This window comes from Mustela nivalis (genome assembly GCF_964662115.1).
Source record: "Mustela nivalis genome assembly, chromosome: 6".
NCBI lineage: Eukaryota > Metazoa > Chordata > Mammalia > Carnivora > Mustelidae > Mustela > Mustela nivalis.
Window position 1 is genome coordinate 101,814,366 of NC_139025.1, and position 19,419 is coordinate 101,833,784.

At 40.3% G+C, this 19,419-nt stretch overlaps 2 protein-coding genes across 2 annotated transcripts in view; one reads left to right on the forward strand and one right to left on the reverse strand.

The window, feature by feature from the left end:
• SLC51B (SLC51 subunit beta) overlaps positions 1-19,419 on the reverse strand; it is a 48,886-nt gene that overhangs the window by 16,841 nt on the left and 12,626 nt on the right. The window lies entirely within an intron of this gene.
• MTFMT (mitochondrial methionyl-tRNA formyltransferase) overlaps positions 1-19,419 on the forward strand; it is a 22,820-nt gene continuing 3,401 nt past the window's right edge. The window contains 6 exon segments of the mRNA XM_082737279.1: positions 1-262; positions 2,814-3,023; positions 5,317-5,439; positions 6,893-6,995; positions 8,343-8,418; positions 13,762-13,853. Coding sequence (XP_082593405.1) covers positions 42-262; positions 2,814-3,023; positions 5,317-5,439; positions 6,893-6,995; positions 8,343-8,418; positions 13,762-13,853 — 825 coding nt within the window. The 5' untranslated portion in view covers positions 1-41.

Below are 19,419 nucleotides of genomic sequence, written 5' to 3' on the forward strand. Positions count from 1 at the left end.
AGCCCGACGCGCCTGCGCAGGATAGGCCGTCCCCGGAGGTGATGAGGGTGCTAGTCCGGCGCTGCTGGGGGCCCCGGCCCGTGTGTGGCGGTCCGGGCGGTAGGCCGAGCCCCCAGTGGCGAGCGCTGGCAGGGCTTGGAGGGTCCCCTGGCGGGGAGGATGGCCGGGGCGTCCGAGTCCGCGAGAAGCCGCCCTGGCGGGTGCTCTTCTTCGGCACCGACCAGTTCGCCCGAGAGGCGCTGCGGGCGCTGCACGCCGCCAGGTACCGGGGCCGGGGCTTGGGGGGCCCGGCTGCCGAAGGCGCTGATGCCGAGCCTCTGCAGCCGGCCCCGAGGATTTGCACTCCTCGCAAGGAAAGCAGCGGGGTCGGAAATGTCTGGGCCCAGATCCTGGCGTCTCCGGGCGCCCTTAAGGTGCACGGGGCGCGCCTGGTCCCTCCGGTCTACACTCCCGCTCCCGGCAGTCTCGATTCTCCAAGTGCTGCCGGGCGCCCGGTGGTGCCAGGCCGGCGCTGGTCGCTTTGCACACATCACCTCTGTCCTCTACCAGCACCTCCTTGCTCAGTTTTTGTGTGAGGAAGCCGGAGTTCAGAGAGGTTAAGCGATTGCCCAAGGTCGTCATCTGAGCATGTCGGGCCTTGCCGGGGTCTGACTTTGTCTGACTTGAAGTCCTCCCCTTTCCACTTCCTCCTTCTACCTCCAGTTCATTAATTTGTACCCTCCAATCCTTTGGGCTTCTTACCAGGCACAGGCACACCCATGTCTCACTTCTCTGCTCCCAGTCTCCTCCCTGTATACAACAGGACCCTATTTTCTGGGGCTGAAATGAGGACACAGTCCAAAAACAACTGTTTTCAGGTGAATAAATTTATAAATCACAACCCTTAGGTATACATTTAGTATTTGTACAATTTAACAAATGCCTTTTACTGAGGGAAAAAAATTGAGATCCAACCTCTTCTGAAAGTCCATGCTGTATGGTGGCTGGACCTGACTGTACTGCTCTGCCTGCCTTCCCTCAGCCTCCATTTGTTATTTTCCCACAGCGTTTTTTCCTGATGCACCCCCAACACTACTTGTCATCTCCATCAAGTCTTCCCTACAGATTCTTTTATTTTTTTACTATTAACATATAACGTATTATTTGTTTCAGGGGTACAGGTCTGTGAATCTTCAGTCTTACACAATTCACAGCAGTTGCCACAGCACATACTATCCCCAATGTCCATCAGCCTGCCGCATCCCTCCCACCCGCTCCCCCCAGCAACCCTCAGTTTGTTTCCTGAGATTAAGAGTCTCTTATGGCTTATCTCCTTCTCTGGTTTCATCTTGTTTCATTTTTTCCCTCTCTTCCCCTATGATCCTCTGCCTTATTTCTCAAATTCCTCATATCATTGAGATCATATGATAATTGTCTTTCTCTGATTGACTTATTTTGCTTAGCATAATACCCTCTAGTTCCATCCACGTCATTGCAAATGGCAAGATTCCTATTTTTGATGGTGGCATAATATTCCATTGTGTTTATATACCACATCTTTATCCATTCATCTGTTAATGGACATCTTGGCTCTTTCCATAGTTTGGCTGTTGCGGACATTGCTGCTATAAACGTTTTCCCTACAGATTCTTCACAGCAGCCCCTCCTACTAACAACCCCATCAGTCCCCTCGTATCATATTCCTCCCTCCACCACTCTGCTCTGCGCGCACACCCTGAAACACTCCCTTCACACGTGTTCCTTTTGCACACCCTCATGATGTACTCTCCACACACCGCTTTCTCCAGATTGTCTCCAGAATCTCATGGCACGTGTCCTGACCTTTCTGCTGGTGCTTATCTTGGTGGCTCCATTACTCCTGTGCTCTGTCTTTAGGGCCTCTTACATACTCCTTTTCTCCTCAACACGTGATGCAATACCTGGTAAATAAACTAACACCCCTGGGCACTGGACTACGATGCAGCAGGTAAAAAGAAAGATGTAGTACTACATGTACTGCTGTGGAATGATGTCCATGGGATATCTTTTGTTTTTTTAATATATTTATTGGATTGAGGGGCGCCTGGGGGCTCATTCAGTGAAGCGGCTGCCTTTGGTTCAGGTCATGATCTCAGGGTCCTGGAATCGAGTCCCCGTCATTCTCCCTGCTCAGCAGGAATTCTGCTTCTCCCTCTGCCCTCTGCCCCTGCTCCCTGTTTGCCCCACATGCGCCCTTTTTCTGTCTCTCTCTCTCTCTCAAAATAAAATCTTTAAAGGTTAATAAACGTATTTATTGTTTGGCTAACACATGATTGTGGTATAAAATTCAAAAGGTTCAAAGGATATACAGTGAAAAGGCAGTTCCCTGCATCTCTGTCTCCCATTTCCACTTCCTCTCTTCAGAGACAGCCACTGTTTCAGTTTCTTATTCTAGAAATGTTTGCTGGATATACAAGCAAATGTATATTTAACCTGTTTTTTAAAAAAGACTCACGTAATAGTAATATAGTGTTGTTAAGAAGGAAAAACAAAATGCAGAGCAACATGTATAATACCCCATTTTTGTAAAATATCTGTACTGTATATGTTTTTGTATGCACAGGAAATTTCTAGAACCCTGCTATCCAAACAGTAGTCATTAGCCACATATGGCTCTTTAAATTACAAAAAAATTAAATAAAAAACAAAAACTCAGTCTCTCAGCTGTTCTAGTTTTAAGCATCTACCCTTGAATGTTTCATGAATTTAACTATAGAAGTACTGTGGAAGTATGTGAAGTAGTTTAACTTTGAGTCGTTGTCTTAACACAATTTCCTCCAATCTTTCCAACTTAGGGAAAACAAAGAGGAAGAGTTAATCGAAAAATTGGATGTGGTCACAGTGCCCTCCCCATCCCCAAAAGGACTACCAGTGAAGCAATATGCTGTCCAGTCTCATCTTCCAGTGTATGAGTGGCCAGATGTGGGATCTGGAGAGTACGACGTTGGAGTGGTAGCTTCATTTGGCCGACTTTTGAGTGAGGCTCTTATTCTTAAATTTCCCTAGTGAGTTTTTGTTTTTGTTCTTGTTTTTAAAGGGGATACAGTATAGGAGGCTTTTGGTCTTTATATACGGACCTGGAATGGGGTGCCTGGGTGGCTCAGTGGGTTAAAACCTCTGCCTTTGGCTCAGGTCATGATCCCAGGGTCCTGGGATCGAGCCCCACATCGGGCTCTCTGCTCAGTGAGGAGCCTGCTTCCTCCTCTCTCTCTGCCTGCCTCTCTGCCTACTTGTGATCTCTGTCAAATAAATAAATAACCTTTAAAAAAAATGTATATAGACCTGGAATTTAAAGTGCAATGATCTGAATTCTAATTCTGCTTTCTTTAGTGTTTTCTCTTAAGATAAAAAATTTTGTTAGTGTCATGAATTGTTGAAATGTGTGTTGCTCTTGATCTCTGGGCTCTCTCACCCACCCTCATTTAAATTCCACGTAGATGCTGGCAGTTCCCAGATGTGTCCCTCCAGTTCACATCTCTCCCTGAACTCCAGGCCACTGATACCTAGTGTCTGATAGGCACCTTGTATATAAGATGTCCTAAACTACATTCCTGAACTTTTGCCCAACAGCTCCTTCTCCCCAAGTCTTCATTTCTGTCAATGGCAACTCCACCCTTCTGGGTGTTCAGACTCAAACCTTTCAGGGACTCGTGATTCCTTCTCTCACACCACACACCCAATCCATGAGGAAATCCTGTTGGCTCTGCCTTTGAATTCTAGATGGAATTCACCTGTCACTCTGCAGTAACTGTCTCACTCTATCCCCCTCCCCCAGCCCCCAGTGTGTACTCCTTAGCCTTCTCAGTCTTTTACCAGCCCAGCAGCTGAAGTGATCCATTTAAAGCAGAGGTTGGATCATGTCACTGTGCTCAGCATTCTCTGGTGTTTTTCCATCTCACTCAGAAGTCATCAGAGTCTGGGCCTGTGAGGACCTACCTACTGGGTTTGGTCCCCTCCTGGCTGTCTGGCTTCATCTCCTCATGTTATTCCTCAGGTTCATTCCACTCCAGCTACAATAGCCTCTGTGCTGTTGCTTGAACTTGCTGAACACTTACCTTATTCAAGATACTTACTGTTCCCTCTACCTGGAATGTCTGCATGGCTTACTCCTTTACCTCCTCACATCTTTGTTCAAGTGTCTTCTTATTGGTAAAACTTTGTGACCCCTGTTAAAACTGTCGTCTCCCACCCAGTACTCCTACCACTTCTCTGCTTTATTTTCCCCCAAAGCCCTTAGAACCATCTGACAAACTTTTTACACAGTTTTGTGTTGTTTGTCTCCCGCTCTTGGCATGTAAGCTCCCTGAGGGCAGAATTTTTCCTCCTTTGGTTCAGTGTTGCTTATATCCTCAGCACATGGACTGTGCTCAGTAAATATTTCTTGGGTGAATCAGACAGGGCTGAACAGTGGAATTTTGAATCTAAGACTTTCGTGTACATGCACTCCTGAGTGCATATTCCTGCAGTGGAGATATCGTCAAACTAATCAAGTTACTTAGTAAATGATTGAAGTTGCTCATCACTGGGCACTAGGTGTGTTAGGATAAAGAGTAAAGATGAATAGATTGTTGGATGGGGATTCAAGAAACTTGTTCTAGGCATTCTGTATGCAGACTAAATGAAACTAATTGGACTAACCTATATATTCACACTGCCCATGAGATGCACAGGAGGGTTTGAATGCTTCTCCTACAGTATTATAAAAGCTATTTTTTGCTTTTATTTAAAAACTTCCAGGGCACCTGGCTTGCTTAGTTGGTAGAGCGTGTGATTCTTGATCTCGGGTTTATGGGTTTGAGCCCCATGCTGGGTGTAGAAAATGAAATCTTTAAAAACTCCCAGACGTCACAGACTGTTGTGGAACATCTTTGGGACAGTGAATAGTTTTCTTACTCTGTTTTTATTTGATTTGATTTATTTATTTTTAAAAATACTATTTATTCATTTGAGAGACAGAGAGAGCACAAACAGGAGAGGCAGAGGGAGAGGGAAAAGCAGACTTCTAGCTGAGCTGGGAGCCCAACATGGGGCTTGATCCCAGGACCTGGAGATTGTGATCTGAGCCAAAGGCAGACCCTTAACCATCTGAGCCACCCAGCTGCCCCTCTTGTTCTGTTTTTAACTGAGTTTCATTGATCTCTTATGGTAAGAGAGTAAACTTAATCTCTGGCTCCCTAGATTCGAGTTTGTTTTCCAAACTTTCTGGGGAAGTGTAGTGATAAAAAGTCGCATATTTGGGTAGCAGGAACTAAATGGTAAAACCCACGTGCACACTAATTTCTGCCTTTTCTGACTCAGTGGCATATTGAATGTCCATCCCAGTTGCCTCCCGAGGTGGCGTGGTCCAGCCCCTATAATCCACACCGTACTTCATGGAGACACAGTTACCGGAGTGACGATTATGCAAATTAAACCTAAAAGGTAGGAGATATTTTCTTTTCTCTAGACTTTAAGGTTTTGAATGTTGATGTCAGTCTTTCGAAGAGGACGTGGAAGTGGATGAATGGATGGTGCTAATTCCTCTGACTCCACAGTGCCTTCCCTTTCTGTCTTTTCCTGGTTTCTGACATAAAATATATGTGGTTTGGTGTTACATAGTGTCTCTTTAAGTTCTTGTGAAATGTTTACCTTGTTAACTGAAATAAATTATATTATTGATAGCTGGGTTTCTGTGAAAAACATTGTGTAAATGAGAGATGGATTTTTGGATATGAGTTGTAATGAATCTTGGTTTTGCTGGCCTTGGTTTCTATGGTCAAAATTTTTGGAACCTGAAGTAAGACCACATTGTATGCCAATGTGTAATATAATTATCTTAAACATTTTTAATTTTTTAAATCCTACTATAGTCTAAAACAGGATTATATTAAGCCTCTATCTTTTATCACCTAATGTCCCCATAGAAAAGAATTCACAGCTTCACAAGAACAACTACATATCTGGGATTTGCTTTAACTTGAGAAAACAAGAGAGGCAGATGAAATGAATTGCAAAACTTTAATAATTCTAAACTCTGGATGATGTTATTTGGGGATTCAAGAGACTATTGACACTGTTTTGTGGATGTTTGTAATTTTTTATAGTAAGCATTTTATTATAGGTTGAAAGTAGAATTAACAACCACAAAGTTAATTATTTAAAATGAAGCATATTTCTAATAAAAGTTGAGAGCCAGTATTTATAGAGCTTGATGTAAAATGTAAGACTGTGGGAATGCAGATACACTTGTATCAACTTATAATCATCAATGATTATAATCTAGGCAAAACTCTTGTCCTTTGAGAAGGATATGTAGAAAGAAATTATAATGAATTTCTTTTTTTTTAAGATTTTAAAAAATTTATTTATTTGACAGAGAGAGAGAGATCACAAGTAGGCAGAGAGGCAGGCAGAGAGAGTGGGAAGCAGGCTCCCTGCTGAGCAGAGAGTCCAATGCGGGGCTCGATCCCAGGACTCTGAGATCATCACCTGAGCCAAAGGCAGAGGCTTAACCCACTGAGCCACTCAGGCACCCACATTATGAATTTCTTAATGGTACTTCCTTAGAAAATAAAATTTTTGCTCTGTGTTTTCATTGTATAAATAGAAACTTTTTAAATATTCTTAATTACTAAAGGTGGAATTATTTGCAACTGCAATTAAATCCCTGATATTCAATTTTGTACTTTTTTCCTTTAGGAAAAATAGATATAAAATCTGAGTATAGGCCAGATTTTGCATTCCCTTCTTTCAGACTGATTTTTCTCTTTTGCTAATGGCTACCAGTCAAGTCCACAGCCAGGGTTAAACTATCCTTGTGGTATGTAAACACTCATGTAGATAAACCTATTGATCGGAAGAAATAGTAATGTTATTTGCTTTTGATTTTTGGTAGGTTTGATGTCGGCCCAATTCTCAAACAGGAAACGGTTCCTGTGCCACCTAAGAGCACTGCCAAGGAACTGGAGACAGTGCTGTCAAGACTGGGGGCCAACATGGTACAGTTCTCTGATACTCCACTGCTTCACTTCCTAGGTCTCCTAACTGTCGGTGATGCAAAGAACACTTCTGGGATGCATCATTTTCAGCTTTTTGTTTGTTTGTTTTAAAGATTGCATTTATTTATTTATTTGACAGAGAGAGAGAGAGATCACAAGTAGGCAGAGCAGCAGGCAGAAAGAGAGGGGGAAGCAGGCTCCCCGCTGAGCAGAGAACCCGATGTGGGGCTCGATCCCAGGACCCTGAGATCATGACCTGAGCCGAAGGCAGAGGCTTAACCCACTGAGCCACCCAGGCGCCCCACCTTTTTTGTTTCTTTTAACCGATTTCTCTCCCTGCTTCCTAACATCAAGGTTGGCATTTCTCATGTGAGTCTTTGGGAAATGTACAGAGTGGTACTTAATACAGACTCTCCTGAAACATGTGAGCTTCTGTGGCCCCCTGCATTCCAGTGAGGCCATTAGAAGCTCCTTCACGGTTTCAGCCTCCGGCTCCTAGACTCACCTGGCACCCCTGTCAGACTGGCCAACAACCATTCCCTCAGTGACCGTGCATTCCTCTCCCTTCTGTGCCTGCACTGCGGTCATCGCCTCCATAGTACTGGAGTTCTGCTGATGCCCTCGCTCTAAATGAGCTCTTTGGCTTTGTATAGCTCGAATCTGCACACAGTAGGTCGGAGTGAATGCTTCATGGCCAAATCAATGATTTTCATCTGAACTAGTTAATTTTCTGTAGAGGATAGCTTTCCCCTGACTGTCTAGACGGTGCTTCCTAATCCAGGCACTCACCAGAGAAATGGTTTTGGAATAGTGGCTCGTTTTTTAAGGACTGGCTCGTGTGCTGGGACTATTCTGGATCCTCCTTAGACTTATTTTCTTACTTTCCCAACCAACCTTTGAGGCAGCTGATACTGTCACCCGCTGAAGGCCACACAGGTCAAAGAACTTTTTCACAATATCACAAGAGTAGGTGGTGGAATGGGGATTTGAACCCAGGACTATGTGACTCCAGAGTACATTCTTCTTTGAGGCTCCATTGCCTTCCCTCCTAGGGCTCACAGTGTGGATTCCTGAGCACACACTCTTCTGACAAGAAAAGCTTGCATAGCCAGCAGAACTCGGCATTCTCTGGAAGCACTTCATTGCTCTGTCCTCGGAGAGAGCACCATCTCCACCATCTCCATTGAGGAGCCCTGTGTGGTCATGGCCTCAGGCAGTTTCCTGCCCTACCCTGCCACACAGCTCCTTCAAAGCTTTTGATAAATGTCATGTACTGAATTGTAATGTATTTCTGCCTTTGTTCTTTTCATCTTGAATATGTTGCTCTCCCTTTTTTTTTTCTCCCAGCTTATTTCAGTTTTGAAAAATTTGCCTGAGAGTTTGAGCAAAGGAAGGCAGCAGCCAACTGAGGGAGTGACATATGGTAAGTGAAGGTTACGGAGACCCTTACCTCCTCCACGAGGTTTTTGTCTGTCATGATGGCACCTGAACGCTCTGACTTCAATGGGACATTGCCCTTGATTTTGACTAAAGACTGAGTGCCCACTTGCCTGTCTCTTTCCAAAGAATGGCAAGTTATAATCTCCATTTTCCTCTTAACATGTAGTCTCCTCCTGGTTTTGGCTCAGGTCGTGATCTCAGGGTCATGAGCTTGAACCTGATATCAGGCTCTGCTAAGTGAGGAGTCAGCTTAAGACTCTCTCTTCCTCTCCCTTTGCCCCTCCTGCACTCTCTCTAAGATAAGTAAATAAATCTTTAATTTAATTTTTTTTTAATCTTTAATTTTAAAAAAATGATGAATACCTGTTTAACCCAGACTCAGTAATTATTAATATTTGGTCATATTTTCTTTCACTATATATGTGTATGTGTTTATTTAGTATATATTATAATCCTAATATATATTAATATATATTAATCCTTTGGAAGGATGCATTATAACTTTTCATTCCTAAATATTTGAACATGCATCTCTCTTTTTTTCTTTTTTAAGATTTTTATTTATTTATTTGTCAGAGAGAAAGGGAGAGAGAGAGAGAGAGCACAAACAGGGGGAGCAGCAGGCAGAGGGAGAAGCAGGCTCCCTCTTGAGCAAGGAACCCAATGTGGGATTGATCCCAGGACCCTGAGATCATGACCCAAGCCAAAGGCAGACACTTGACCAACTGAGCCACCCAGGCATCCCTCAACATGCATCTCTTAAGAGAAATGAATAGTTCCGTAATAGTATTTAATGTCCAGTACATAAATGTTCCTAATTGTCTAAAAATACACTTTTTAGCTGGATAGTTTTTCAGAGTAGTATGTAATTATAATTTGTTGGTGTGTCTCTTTAATCTAGATTAATCCCTCCATTATTTTTTCCCCCTCCATATCATTGACTTTTTGAAGATAATAGGCTAGTTGTCCGTTTCCTTCCAGTGTTGTTTAACTTATTTTTCTAGACTTTATATTTCTTGTGCATTGGAAATTCTAAAGGCTTGGTTAGACTTAGACTTGACATTTTTGGAAAGAATATTTCATTGATGTTGTTGTGTTCCAGTGGTACTTGTTTCAGTTTGTTTTTAATTTTAAGGATTGCTTTTTATTTTTATTTATGATTTATTTTTTGAACATGTAAAACATTTACATGATTCAGAAGTTAAAATTGTTTAAGGGCGCCTGGGTGGCTCAGTGGGTTAAGCCTCTGCCTTCAGCTCAGGTCGTGATCTCAGGGTCCTGGGATCAAGCCCCGCATCAAGCTCTCTGCTCAACGAGGAGCCTGCTCCCCCCGCCTCTGCCTGCTTCTCTGTCTGCTTGTGATCTCTCTCTCTGTCAAATAAATAAAATCTTTAGAAAAAAAATTGTTTAAAAGGATATGTTAGAGTGCCACCTCTCTCTGCTCTAGTTTTGGATGTCACATCAGTGAGTGATAATACCAGATTGCATCAAGGTTGGTGAAGTTCAGTTTGACCACTTGGTTGAATCCAGTGTAAAGGTCTGTTTTTCCCTTTGCAGTTGGCAGGTAATCTGTGGGGTGATGCTTTGGCACCATGCAAATAATTCTGTTCTCTAACAACCTTTCATGTAATCATTTTGGCATGGGTTGGTGCTTCTTCCTTGAATGAATTATTTCATTAGGGATTGCAAAATGGCAATTTTCCAGTTCCTTTTACCTTTAATATTTGGCATTATTCTATGAAGAAGAGCTTTTCCTCATTAATTGAAGATGAATCCTAGTTCATTCTAAAATGGCAGGATCAATGTTTAATTCTTTCTCTACCAATTTTTAGAGTAAGAAGTTAGTGCCACAGTCACTTTCAATTATGGTGGCAACTGAGTTTTTTTTGTTTGTTTGTCTCCTTGCCAAGCAGAGAGCGCGATTCGGGGCTTGATACCAGGACTCTGGGATCATGACCTGAGCTGAAGGCAGAGGCTTTAACCCACTGAGCCACCCAGGGGCCCCAGCAACTGAGTTTTTAAAATTATGATTTGACTCATGGATTTTCACTTACTGTGCTTTACAGTTAATTATATCTATAATTCTTTGTCCTGCTCAAGTCATCCCAAATTTAGCCAGTGGGAGCCCCCTAAAGTTGGGTCCTGCATCCTTTTGACAACCTTAACTGGTTTTTGAGTGCTTCCTTGCTTTCTTTTATAAGATGCCCAGACTCATCTTTTTTTTTTTTTTTTAAGATTTTATTTATTTCTTTGACAGACAGTGATCACAAGTAGGCAGAGAGACGGGCAGAGAGAGGGGGAAGCAGGCTCCCTGCTGAGCAAGAGCCGGATGTGGGGCTTGATCCCAGGACCCTGAGATCATGACCTGAGCCAAGGGCAGAGGCCTTAACCCACTGAGCCACCCAGGCGTCCTGCCCCAGACTCATCTTATAAGTTCTCTGTCCCATGTGAGAACAAACCATCTCTCCCTTGTTTGTTTTGGGAAGGGTGCTATTTAGAATCTATCTGGTACAACAGTGTGTTCCAAGATAAGGTGTCAATGGACAAGGTGAGGCATTATATTTTTTTAACATTTTAAAAATAATATTTGAGTTTATACCATTACTGATTCAAATATATATACATATATATTTATTTATTTATTTAAGATTTTATGTGACAGAGAGAGATCGGGGGAGGAGCAGAGGGAGAGGGACAAGCAGACTCCATGCTGAATGTGGAGCCCAATGCGGTGCTCAGTCCGGCAACTCTGAGATCATGACCTGAGCTGAAATAAAGGTCAGACACTCAACTGACTGAGCCACGCAGGCACCCCCGATTCAAATTTTGAATTTCAGGGTTTTTCTTATATTTTCTTTTAAACTGAATATCTTTTCAAAAGTTAATACAGACCTATTTATTTAATTGGTAGGCATAAAATAGTTTCAGAATTACAACACCAGTGTTATTACAAACAGTAAAATTACTGAGTAATATTTCATATTCCTCTGCATGTTTTTTTGGTCTATAGAATATATCCTTCTAATAGGTGCAGAGTGCTATGTCCAAAACTTACTGGAGATGATGATTATTTTTTCCATTTCATTACCAAGTTTGACACATAGATTTATTTGTTTTAGTTTGTTTTCAATTTTCAGAGTTGCTTTTTTTCTCTTTATGATTAAATTTTATTTTTAATCATATAAAACATCTCTATGATTAAAAAATTTAAGCTCTTTTGGGACGCCTGGGTGGCTCAGTTGGTTAAGCAGCTGCCTTCGGCTCAGGTCATGATCCCAGCGTCCTGGGATCGAGTCCCACATCAGGCTCCTTGCTCCACGGGGAGTCTGCTTCTGACTCTGCCTTCCACTCTGTCTGCCTGTGCTCGTTCTCCCTCTGAAGAATAAATAAATAAAATCTTTAAAAAAAAAAAAATTTAAGCTCTTTGAAAAAGTATACTCAAGAGAAGTCTCACTTCCATCCCTAGCTCCTCCTCGAGTGACTATTTTATGAATTCCTGATTTAGCTGTCCAGTTGTTTCCTTTTATCAAAATAAGCAAATACCACATATTTTTAAATTGATTTTTCCTAAGGCACCTGGGTGGCTCAGTCAGGTAAGCGTCTGCCTTCAGCTCAGGTCATGATCTCAGGGTCCTGGGATAGAGTCCCACGTATCAGACTCACTGCTCAGTGGGGAGCCTGCTTCTCCTTCTACCTCTGTCTACTGCTCTGCCTACTTGTGGTCTCTCTCTCTCTGGTAAATAAGTAAATAAAATCTTTAAATAAATAAATAAATAAATAAATTGATTCCCTTTATTCTTTCACAAAAGGTGGCATAAAATATATACTCTTTTTTACCTTTGGTTTTTTGGTTTGTTTGTTTGGTTGGTTGGTTGGTTTTTTTACTTAACCTTGTACCCTGGAAATCCTTTCCTGTCAATAAGAAGGTTCCTTTTTATGGCAGTGCAGTGTAATTCTCACTTATATGGCTGTATCATAATTTATTCAACAGATCCCCTCTTGATGGACATTTTGATTGTTTCCAAACTTTTGCTATTGCAAAGAATGCTGTTATAAATAACTTGAAGCTTATGTTACTTCCAAAGCCAATAGATAAGAAATTGCATCCTGGAGTAGTTTTAATTTACATTACTCCTGTGAGTGAGATTGAGGATCTTTTTGTATGTTTAAAGACTACTTGCATTTATTTTTTCTAGGAAGAGACATATCTTTTACCCATTTTTCTATCACATTTTTGGTCTTTTCTTCTCAGTTTTTATGAGTACTTTATATGATAGATATAAATAAATCCACATAATAGATATAAAGTAGTCCTGGATATAATATTATTATATTAATATTATGTTACATAGATATATATATTTTAGATTAACTTGTAATTATAAATAGATCTAAAATATTATGATGAAAATTACAAATACTTTAAGGTTCTGTTGTTGTTGTTGTTTCAAGTAATCTTTACACTCAATGTGGAGCTCAAACTTGAAAATCTGAGATTGAGAGTCACATGCTCTACCAACTGAGCCAGCCAGGTGCTCCCATCATTTGTTTTTAGACTTGATTTATGACCTTTTTGCCATACAAAAGTTTATTTTTATTAAAAGCTTATTTTTTTAAAAGATTTTATTTATTTGACAGAGAGAGATTACAAGTAGGCAGAGAGGCAGGCAGAGAGAGAGAGAGGAGGAAGCAGACTCCCTTGCTGAGCAGAGAGCCCGATGCGGGACTCGATCCCAGGACCCTGAGATCATGACCTGAGCGGAAGGCAGCGGCTTAACCCACTGAGCCACCCAGGCACCCTAAAAGCTTATTTTTATGTATTCATATTTGTCATTTAATTGCTTCTGGATTTTGAGTCATTGTAAGAAGGGCTTTTTCTGCTCCCAGTTTACAAAGAAATTCACCCAGTTTTCTTTCATATCTATATGATTGATTTATTTTTACTTTTATGGAAAATTTCAAATTTACTCAAATTGTGGAAAATTTCAAATATACTCAGAAGTTGAGAAAATAATAAAAGTTCTCTTCTATCAGTCAGCATCAATAGTTGCCATTTCAGGGATGCCTGTGTCGTTCAGTCTGTTAAGCAGCTGCCTTCGGCTCAGGTCATGATCCCAAGGTCCTGAGATTGAGCCCCACATCAGGCTCCCTGCTCAGCGAGAGCCTGCTTCTCCCTCTCCCTCTGCCTCTCCCCTGCTTATGCTCTCTCGCTCGCTCTCTCTTTCTCTCTCTCACATAATTAAAGAAATTCTTAAAAAAATATATAGTTATCAGTTCATGGACATAGAACCTGATATTTACTCCTGCTCTTGGCTTTATCTTGTAGCCCCTAAGATTTCTGCTGGTACCAGATGTATAAAATGGGAGGAACAAACTTCAGAGCAGATACTCAGACTTTATCGTGCCATTGGAACTATAGTAAGTTGGAAGTCAGATTGCAGTTTTACCTAATTGTCTGTGTATGTGATTCATTTTCAAAATACTTTTATTTAGGAATGAATTGCAAACTAAACCTAAAGAATCCTGAAATTCATTTTATTCTTAAAACTTTTAATCTGATAAAAGATATATAACATAAACCATTTTAACAATTTTTAAGCATATAAATCAGTAGCATTCATGATTTAAGTGTATAAATCAGTAGCATATCATTGTGCAACCATTGCCACCATCCATCTCCAGAACTTTGTAATCATCCCAGACTGAAACTCTGTACCCACTGAACACTAATTCCCCTATACCCCTTCCCACAGTCGCTGGTAACCACTATCTACTTCCTGTCTCTTAGAATTTGTTTATTCTAGGTACCTCATATAAGTGGAATCATATTTGTCCTTTTGTGTCTGGCTTATTTCATTTAGCATCATGTCCTTAAGGTTCATCCATGCTGTACCATGTATTAGAATGTCATTCCTCTTTAAGGAAAACATTCTGTTGTATGTATATGCCACATTTTGTTTATCCCTTCATCAGTCAGCAGAGGTTTGGGTTGTTTCCCACTTTTGGCTGTTGTGAATAATGCTACTGTGAACATTGGTGTACAAATATGTTTGAGTCCTTGCTTTCAAAAATTCTTCTTTGTGTATGAAATTCATTTTTTAAATATTCTTTAAACTTCAAGTTTTTATATGAACCTTAAAATTCACAAAGGACTTTTGAATATATATTCGTGTGTGTGTGTGTGTGTGTGTGTGTGTGTGTATGGACTTCAGGGTGCCCCATCACAAAATAATGAGTCTAAATCTTCTAACATCTAATCCAATGCTTTTCCCAGTATGTCTTTCTGCCTATAGCCAGTTTTTTACAACTGAATTCTTAAATCCTCAATTTCTACAGATGGTTCACAAAGTGGAGTTGTAACTGTAACTTATTTATTAAATAGTTCTTATTTATACTTACAGTATTTATTACATACTTATTAAGATATGTGAGGTGCCTGGCTGGCTCATTTGGTGGAGCATATGCATCTTGATCTCTGGGTTGTAAGTTCAAGCCCCACATTGAGGGTTTTTAGAGATTACTTAAAATCTTTTTTAAAAATTAAAAAAATACTTATTAAAAGACCTGAGTTAAATTCTCAGTTTTTTGACAAATGTATCAGGTTTTTCCCCCTTTATTTTGATAGCCTCTTGTGTTGTTTGAAATGGGGTCTACCAAGTGTGGGGTTTTTAAATGGGCCACCTGTTATTTTTATTTATTTATTTATTTATTAAAAAAATTTTATTTATTTATTTGACAGAGATCACACGTAGGCTGAGAGAAAGGGGGAAGCAGGCTCCCTGCTGAGCAGAGAGCCCATTGCAGGGCTTGATCCCAGGACCCTGGGATCATAACCTGAGCCGAAGGCAGAGGCTTTAACCCACTAAGCCACCCAGGCGCCCCTTGGCCACCTGTTATTAACATTGATTAAGATGGAGATCTGCCACTAAATACTTCTAGCGTGCCAAGTTCTTCAGTGAGGATCACGGCCTTATGTGGGTATCATCTGATTTTAAATTGATGAAATTGAGGCTTAAGGTAAAGAATGGATGGTACTGAATATTGCTCAAGGTACCATTGCCAGTTAGTGGGAGGCAGGTTTTGAACCAGTCTGACTTCAAACCCAGTACTTTTCCCACTGCAACAGAAGGCATAGGGAAAGCAACATGGACGTTAGAGCCAGTCAGAACTGGGCTCCACCTTGTCTCTGCCACTTATTATTTAACCTCTGAGCTTTAGTTTGTTCATCTGGTAATTAGGGCTGATATAATGTATATAAAGCATCTAGTATAGTATCTGGCAAGGAGTAGGTACTCATTAAATGTTATCTGCTATTATTCATGCATTCATTAAACAAATTTTTTTTAAATATTTGATTTGTCAGAGAGACAGAGAAAGCACAAGCAGGGGGAGCAGCAGGCAGAGGGAGAAGTAGGCTCCCTGCTGAGCAAGGAGCCTGATGCTGGACTCAATCCCTGGACCTTAGGATCATGACCTGGGCCGAAGACAGATGCTTAACTGACTGAGCCCCCCAGGTGTCCCTAAACAAAATATTTTTTGAAAGCCTATTATGTGTCAGGCATTGTACTGGTACCAGAGATAAAGAAGATGTGAGAAAACAGAAACAAATAAGCAAATAAATAAAAATACCCGATAGTGTGATAAGTTCTTTGGTGAAAATTAAAAGAAGAAAATGTGATAGACTAACTGAAGGTTATTTTAGATTCGGTAGATGGAAAAGGCACCTCTAAACTGACATTTAAGTTTAGATCTGAAATACATGATGGAGCCATGAATCATGCTGAGATTAGGAAAATGGCATTCTAGGCAGAGGGAGCAGCTAGTACAAAACCTAAGGTAGGCTAAACAAGATAAAGACTTCACAAGAAAAGAAAGCCAAAATCCATATCCTTAATGAATATAGCGGCGAAAATTCTCAGAAGAATTAGTAAACTAAATTAAACAACATATAAAAAAGGATTGTATACCATGACCAAGTAGGATTATATGAGGAATGCAAGGTTGAATCAACATACATGTAATACACCATATAATAGAATAAAGGGCAAAAGCCACAGAATTTACTCAATAGATGGAGAAAAAGCACTTGACAAAATCCAACACCCTTTCATGATAAAAATGTACAACAATCTAAGAAGGGAACTTCCTCAACCTGACAAAAACCCACAGCTAACATCATATTTAATGGTGAAAGCCTGAACGCTTTCCACCTAAGATCAGGAACAAGACAAAAATGTCCAGTCTCACCACTTCTATTTAGCATTGTGCTGGAGGTTCTAGCCAGGGCTATTAGGCAAGAAAAAAGAAACAATACAGAGTCAGACTGCAAAGGAGTAAGTAAAACTCCATGTGCAGATGACATGATCTTATATATAGAAAATCATCAAGAATCTAAAAGAAACTTTAGAGTTAATAAGCAGTAAAGAAGATGTAAGTAAATCGAAGGACCTAGTTGTTCTTGGGTTGGAAGACTTAATATTGTTAAGAAGGCACTGTTCCCCAAATTGATCTGCAGATTCAACACAATTCCTATAAAAATCCCAGTTGATGTCTTCGCAGAAATTGACAAGCTGATCCTGAAATTCATATGGCATCCCAAGAGATCCAGAATTGCCAAAAAACCTTGAAAAAGGACAAAGTTAAAGAACTCACCCTTCCTAATTTCAAAACTTACTACAAAGTTACAGTAATGAAGGCAGTGGGATACTGACATAAGGATAGACCTATTTTTCAATGGAATAGAATTGAGAGCCCAGAAATAAACCTTCATGTTTATTGTCAATCGATTTTTGATAGTGGTACCAATATAGTTTGATGGGGAAAGAATAATCTTTTTAACACATGGTGCTTGGACAGTTGGGTATCTACAATAAAAAAGAAATGAATTTGGATTCCTACCTCACAAACTCCAAATGGATCAGAGACCTAAATATAAGAGCTAAAATGATAAGACTCTTGGAAGAAAACTTAAGAGTAAATCTTCATGACCTTGAATTAGGCAGTGGTTCTTAGATATGTTGCCTACAGCCTAAACAACCAAACTAAAAATGGAGAAATTAGACATGAAAATTAACAACTGTTGGGGCTTCAAAGAACACTATCAAGAATACAAAGAGACAACCTATGGAGTGGAAGAAAATATTTGCAAATCATGTATTGATAATAGTCCAGTATCTATATAAGGATCTCTTCCAACTGTACAACAAAAAGACAAACGTGATTAGAAAATGGGCAAAGCTTCTAAATAGATAACTTCTTCCAAGAAGATCTATAAATGGCCACTAAACACATGAAAAGATGGTCATTTTCATTAGTCATTAGGGAAATGCAAATCAAAACTGTACAGAGATACCACTTCACACCCACTAGGATTGCTATAAATTTAAAAAAACAGACAATAGGCACACCTGGGTGGCTCAGTGGGTTAAGCCTCTGCCTTCAGCTCAGGTCATGAGCATGGGGCTCTCTGCTCAGCAGGGAGCCTGCTCCCCACCCCGGCCCCCCCACCACCTCTGCCTGCCTCTCTGCTTACTTGTAATCTCTCTCTTTGTCAAAGAAATAAAATCTTTAAATAAAAAAAATTTAAAAAAAACAAGCAATAACAAGTGTTGACAGGGATGTGGAGAAATTTGGAACTATCTTACATTTCTGGGATGGGAATATAAACTGGTACAATAGCTATGAAAAAATTGTTTGACAGTTCCTTAAAAGTTAAACAAAGTTGCTGTTTGGTTCAGTTGGTAGAGTGTGTAACTCTTGATCTTGGAGTTGTGAGCTCAAGCCCCACATTGGGTATAGAGATTACTTAAAAATAAAATCTTGGGGCAACTGGGTGGCTCAGTCATTCAGCGTCTGCCTTTGGCTCAGGTCATGATCCCAGGGTCCTGGGTTCCTGCCCCACATCAGGCTCCCTGCTTCTTGGGAAGCCTTCTTCTCCCTTTCCCACTCCCTCTGCTTGTGTTCCCTCTCTCACTGTGTCTCTGTCAAATAAATAAAATCTCTTAAAAAAAAAAAAAGTTTCAAAAACTTAAAAAAGTTAAACACAGTTCCATTACCATATAATGATTGTTATCTTCTGCAATTCACCTTTCCTCTCCATCTAGAAAAAGCTTGGGCCATAACAGAATGAGCACTTACGAACCAGAAGGTGAAATTTCATTCCTAGAGCTGACATTTACTAACCAAGAGCAAAACCTGTTATTTTCTCTGCGTTTTTGCTTTTTTACCTCTAAAACAGGGTTAATCACCATGTCCACAACTGCCAAGATCAAAGGAGATAAACTTGTGAATTAAATCCATGCAAACATATGATTTTGAAATCTTTGAAACAATCTAACTCTTCTGAAAATTAAATGACCTCTTTAGGGGAGGTGATAAAGAGAGCATTGAGCTGAGAATGAAAAAACCTAGATTCTGGTCCTAGGCTCTAGCTGTGTCTAAACTTGGGAAAATAGCTGCATTTCTCTGGGCCTCCCTTTCCTTGTCTATGAAATAGAGGATTGAGCTACAGTCTGAAGATACTGTATTTACTTCAGAAATTTGAGAGAACTTATTTCCCACTACATGTTAATTTTTATTAGTCTGAAATCAAAATGTGACGAAAGTGTCACTTCACATTGTGGGGCAGGGTGAGATGGATTGTCCAGTAAATAGGGTTGGGACAACCGAACTGGTTAGCCATTAGAGGGTAACCAAATCCTGAGGCCCTCAAATCCTGACTTTCAAAGTCAAAATAATGATCAAAAAAAGAAAAATGGATCAAGCATTTAAATGTAAAGATGGGAAACCAGAAAGAACTGAGGGAAAAGCACTGTTGAATAATTTTATTATATTTAATAATCTTAAAGTGTAAGTGTAATATTTAATAATCTTATAGTGTAAGGGACTTTTTAAGCATGATGTGAATTACTGGAGCCATGAGAGAAAAAACTGGTTAATATTACTTCATAAAAATAAAAAAAAAAACTTATGCACAGGAAAAAAA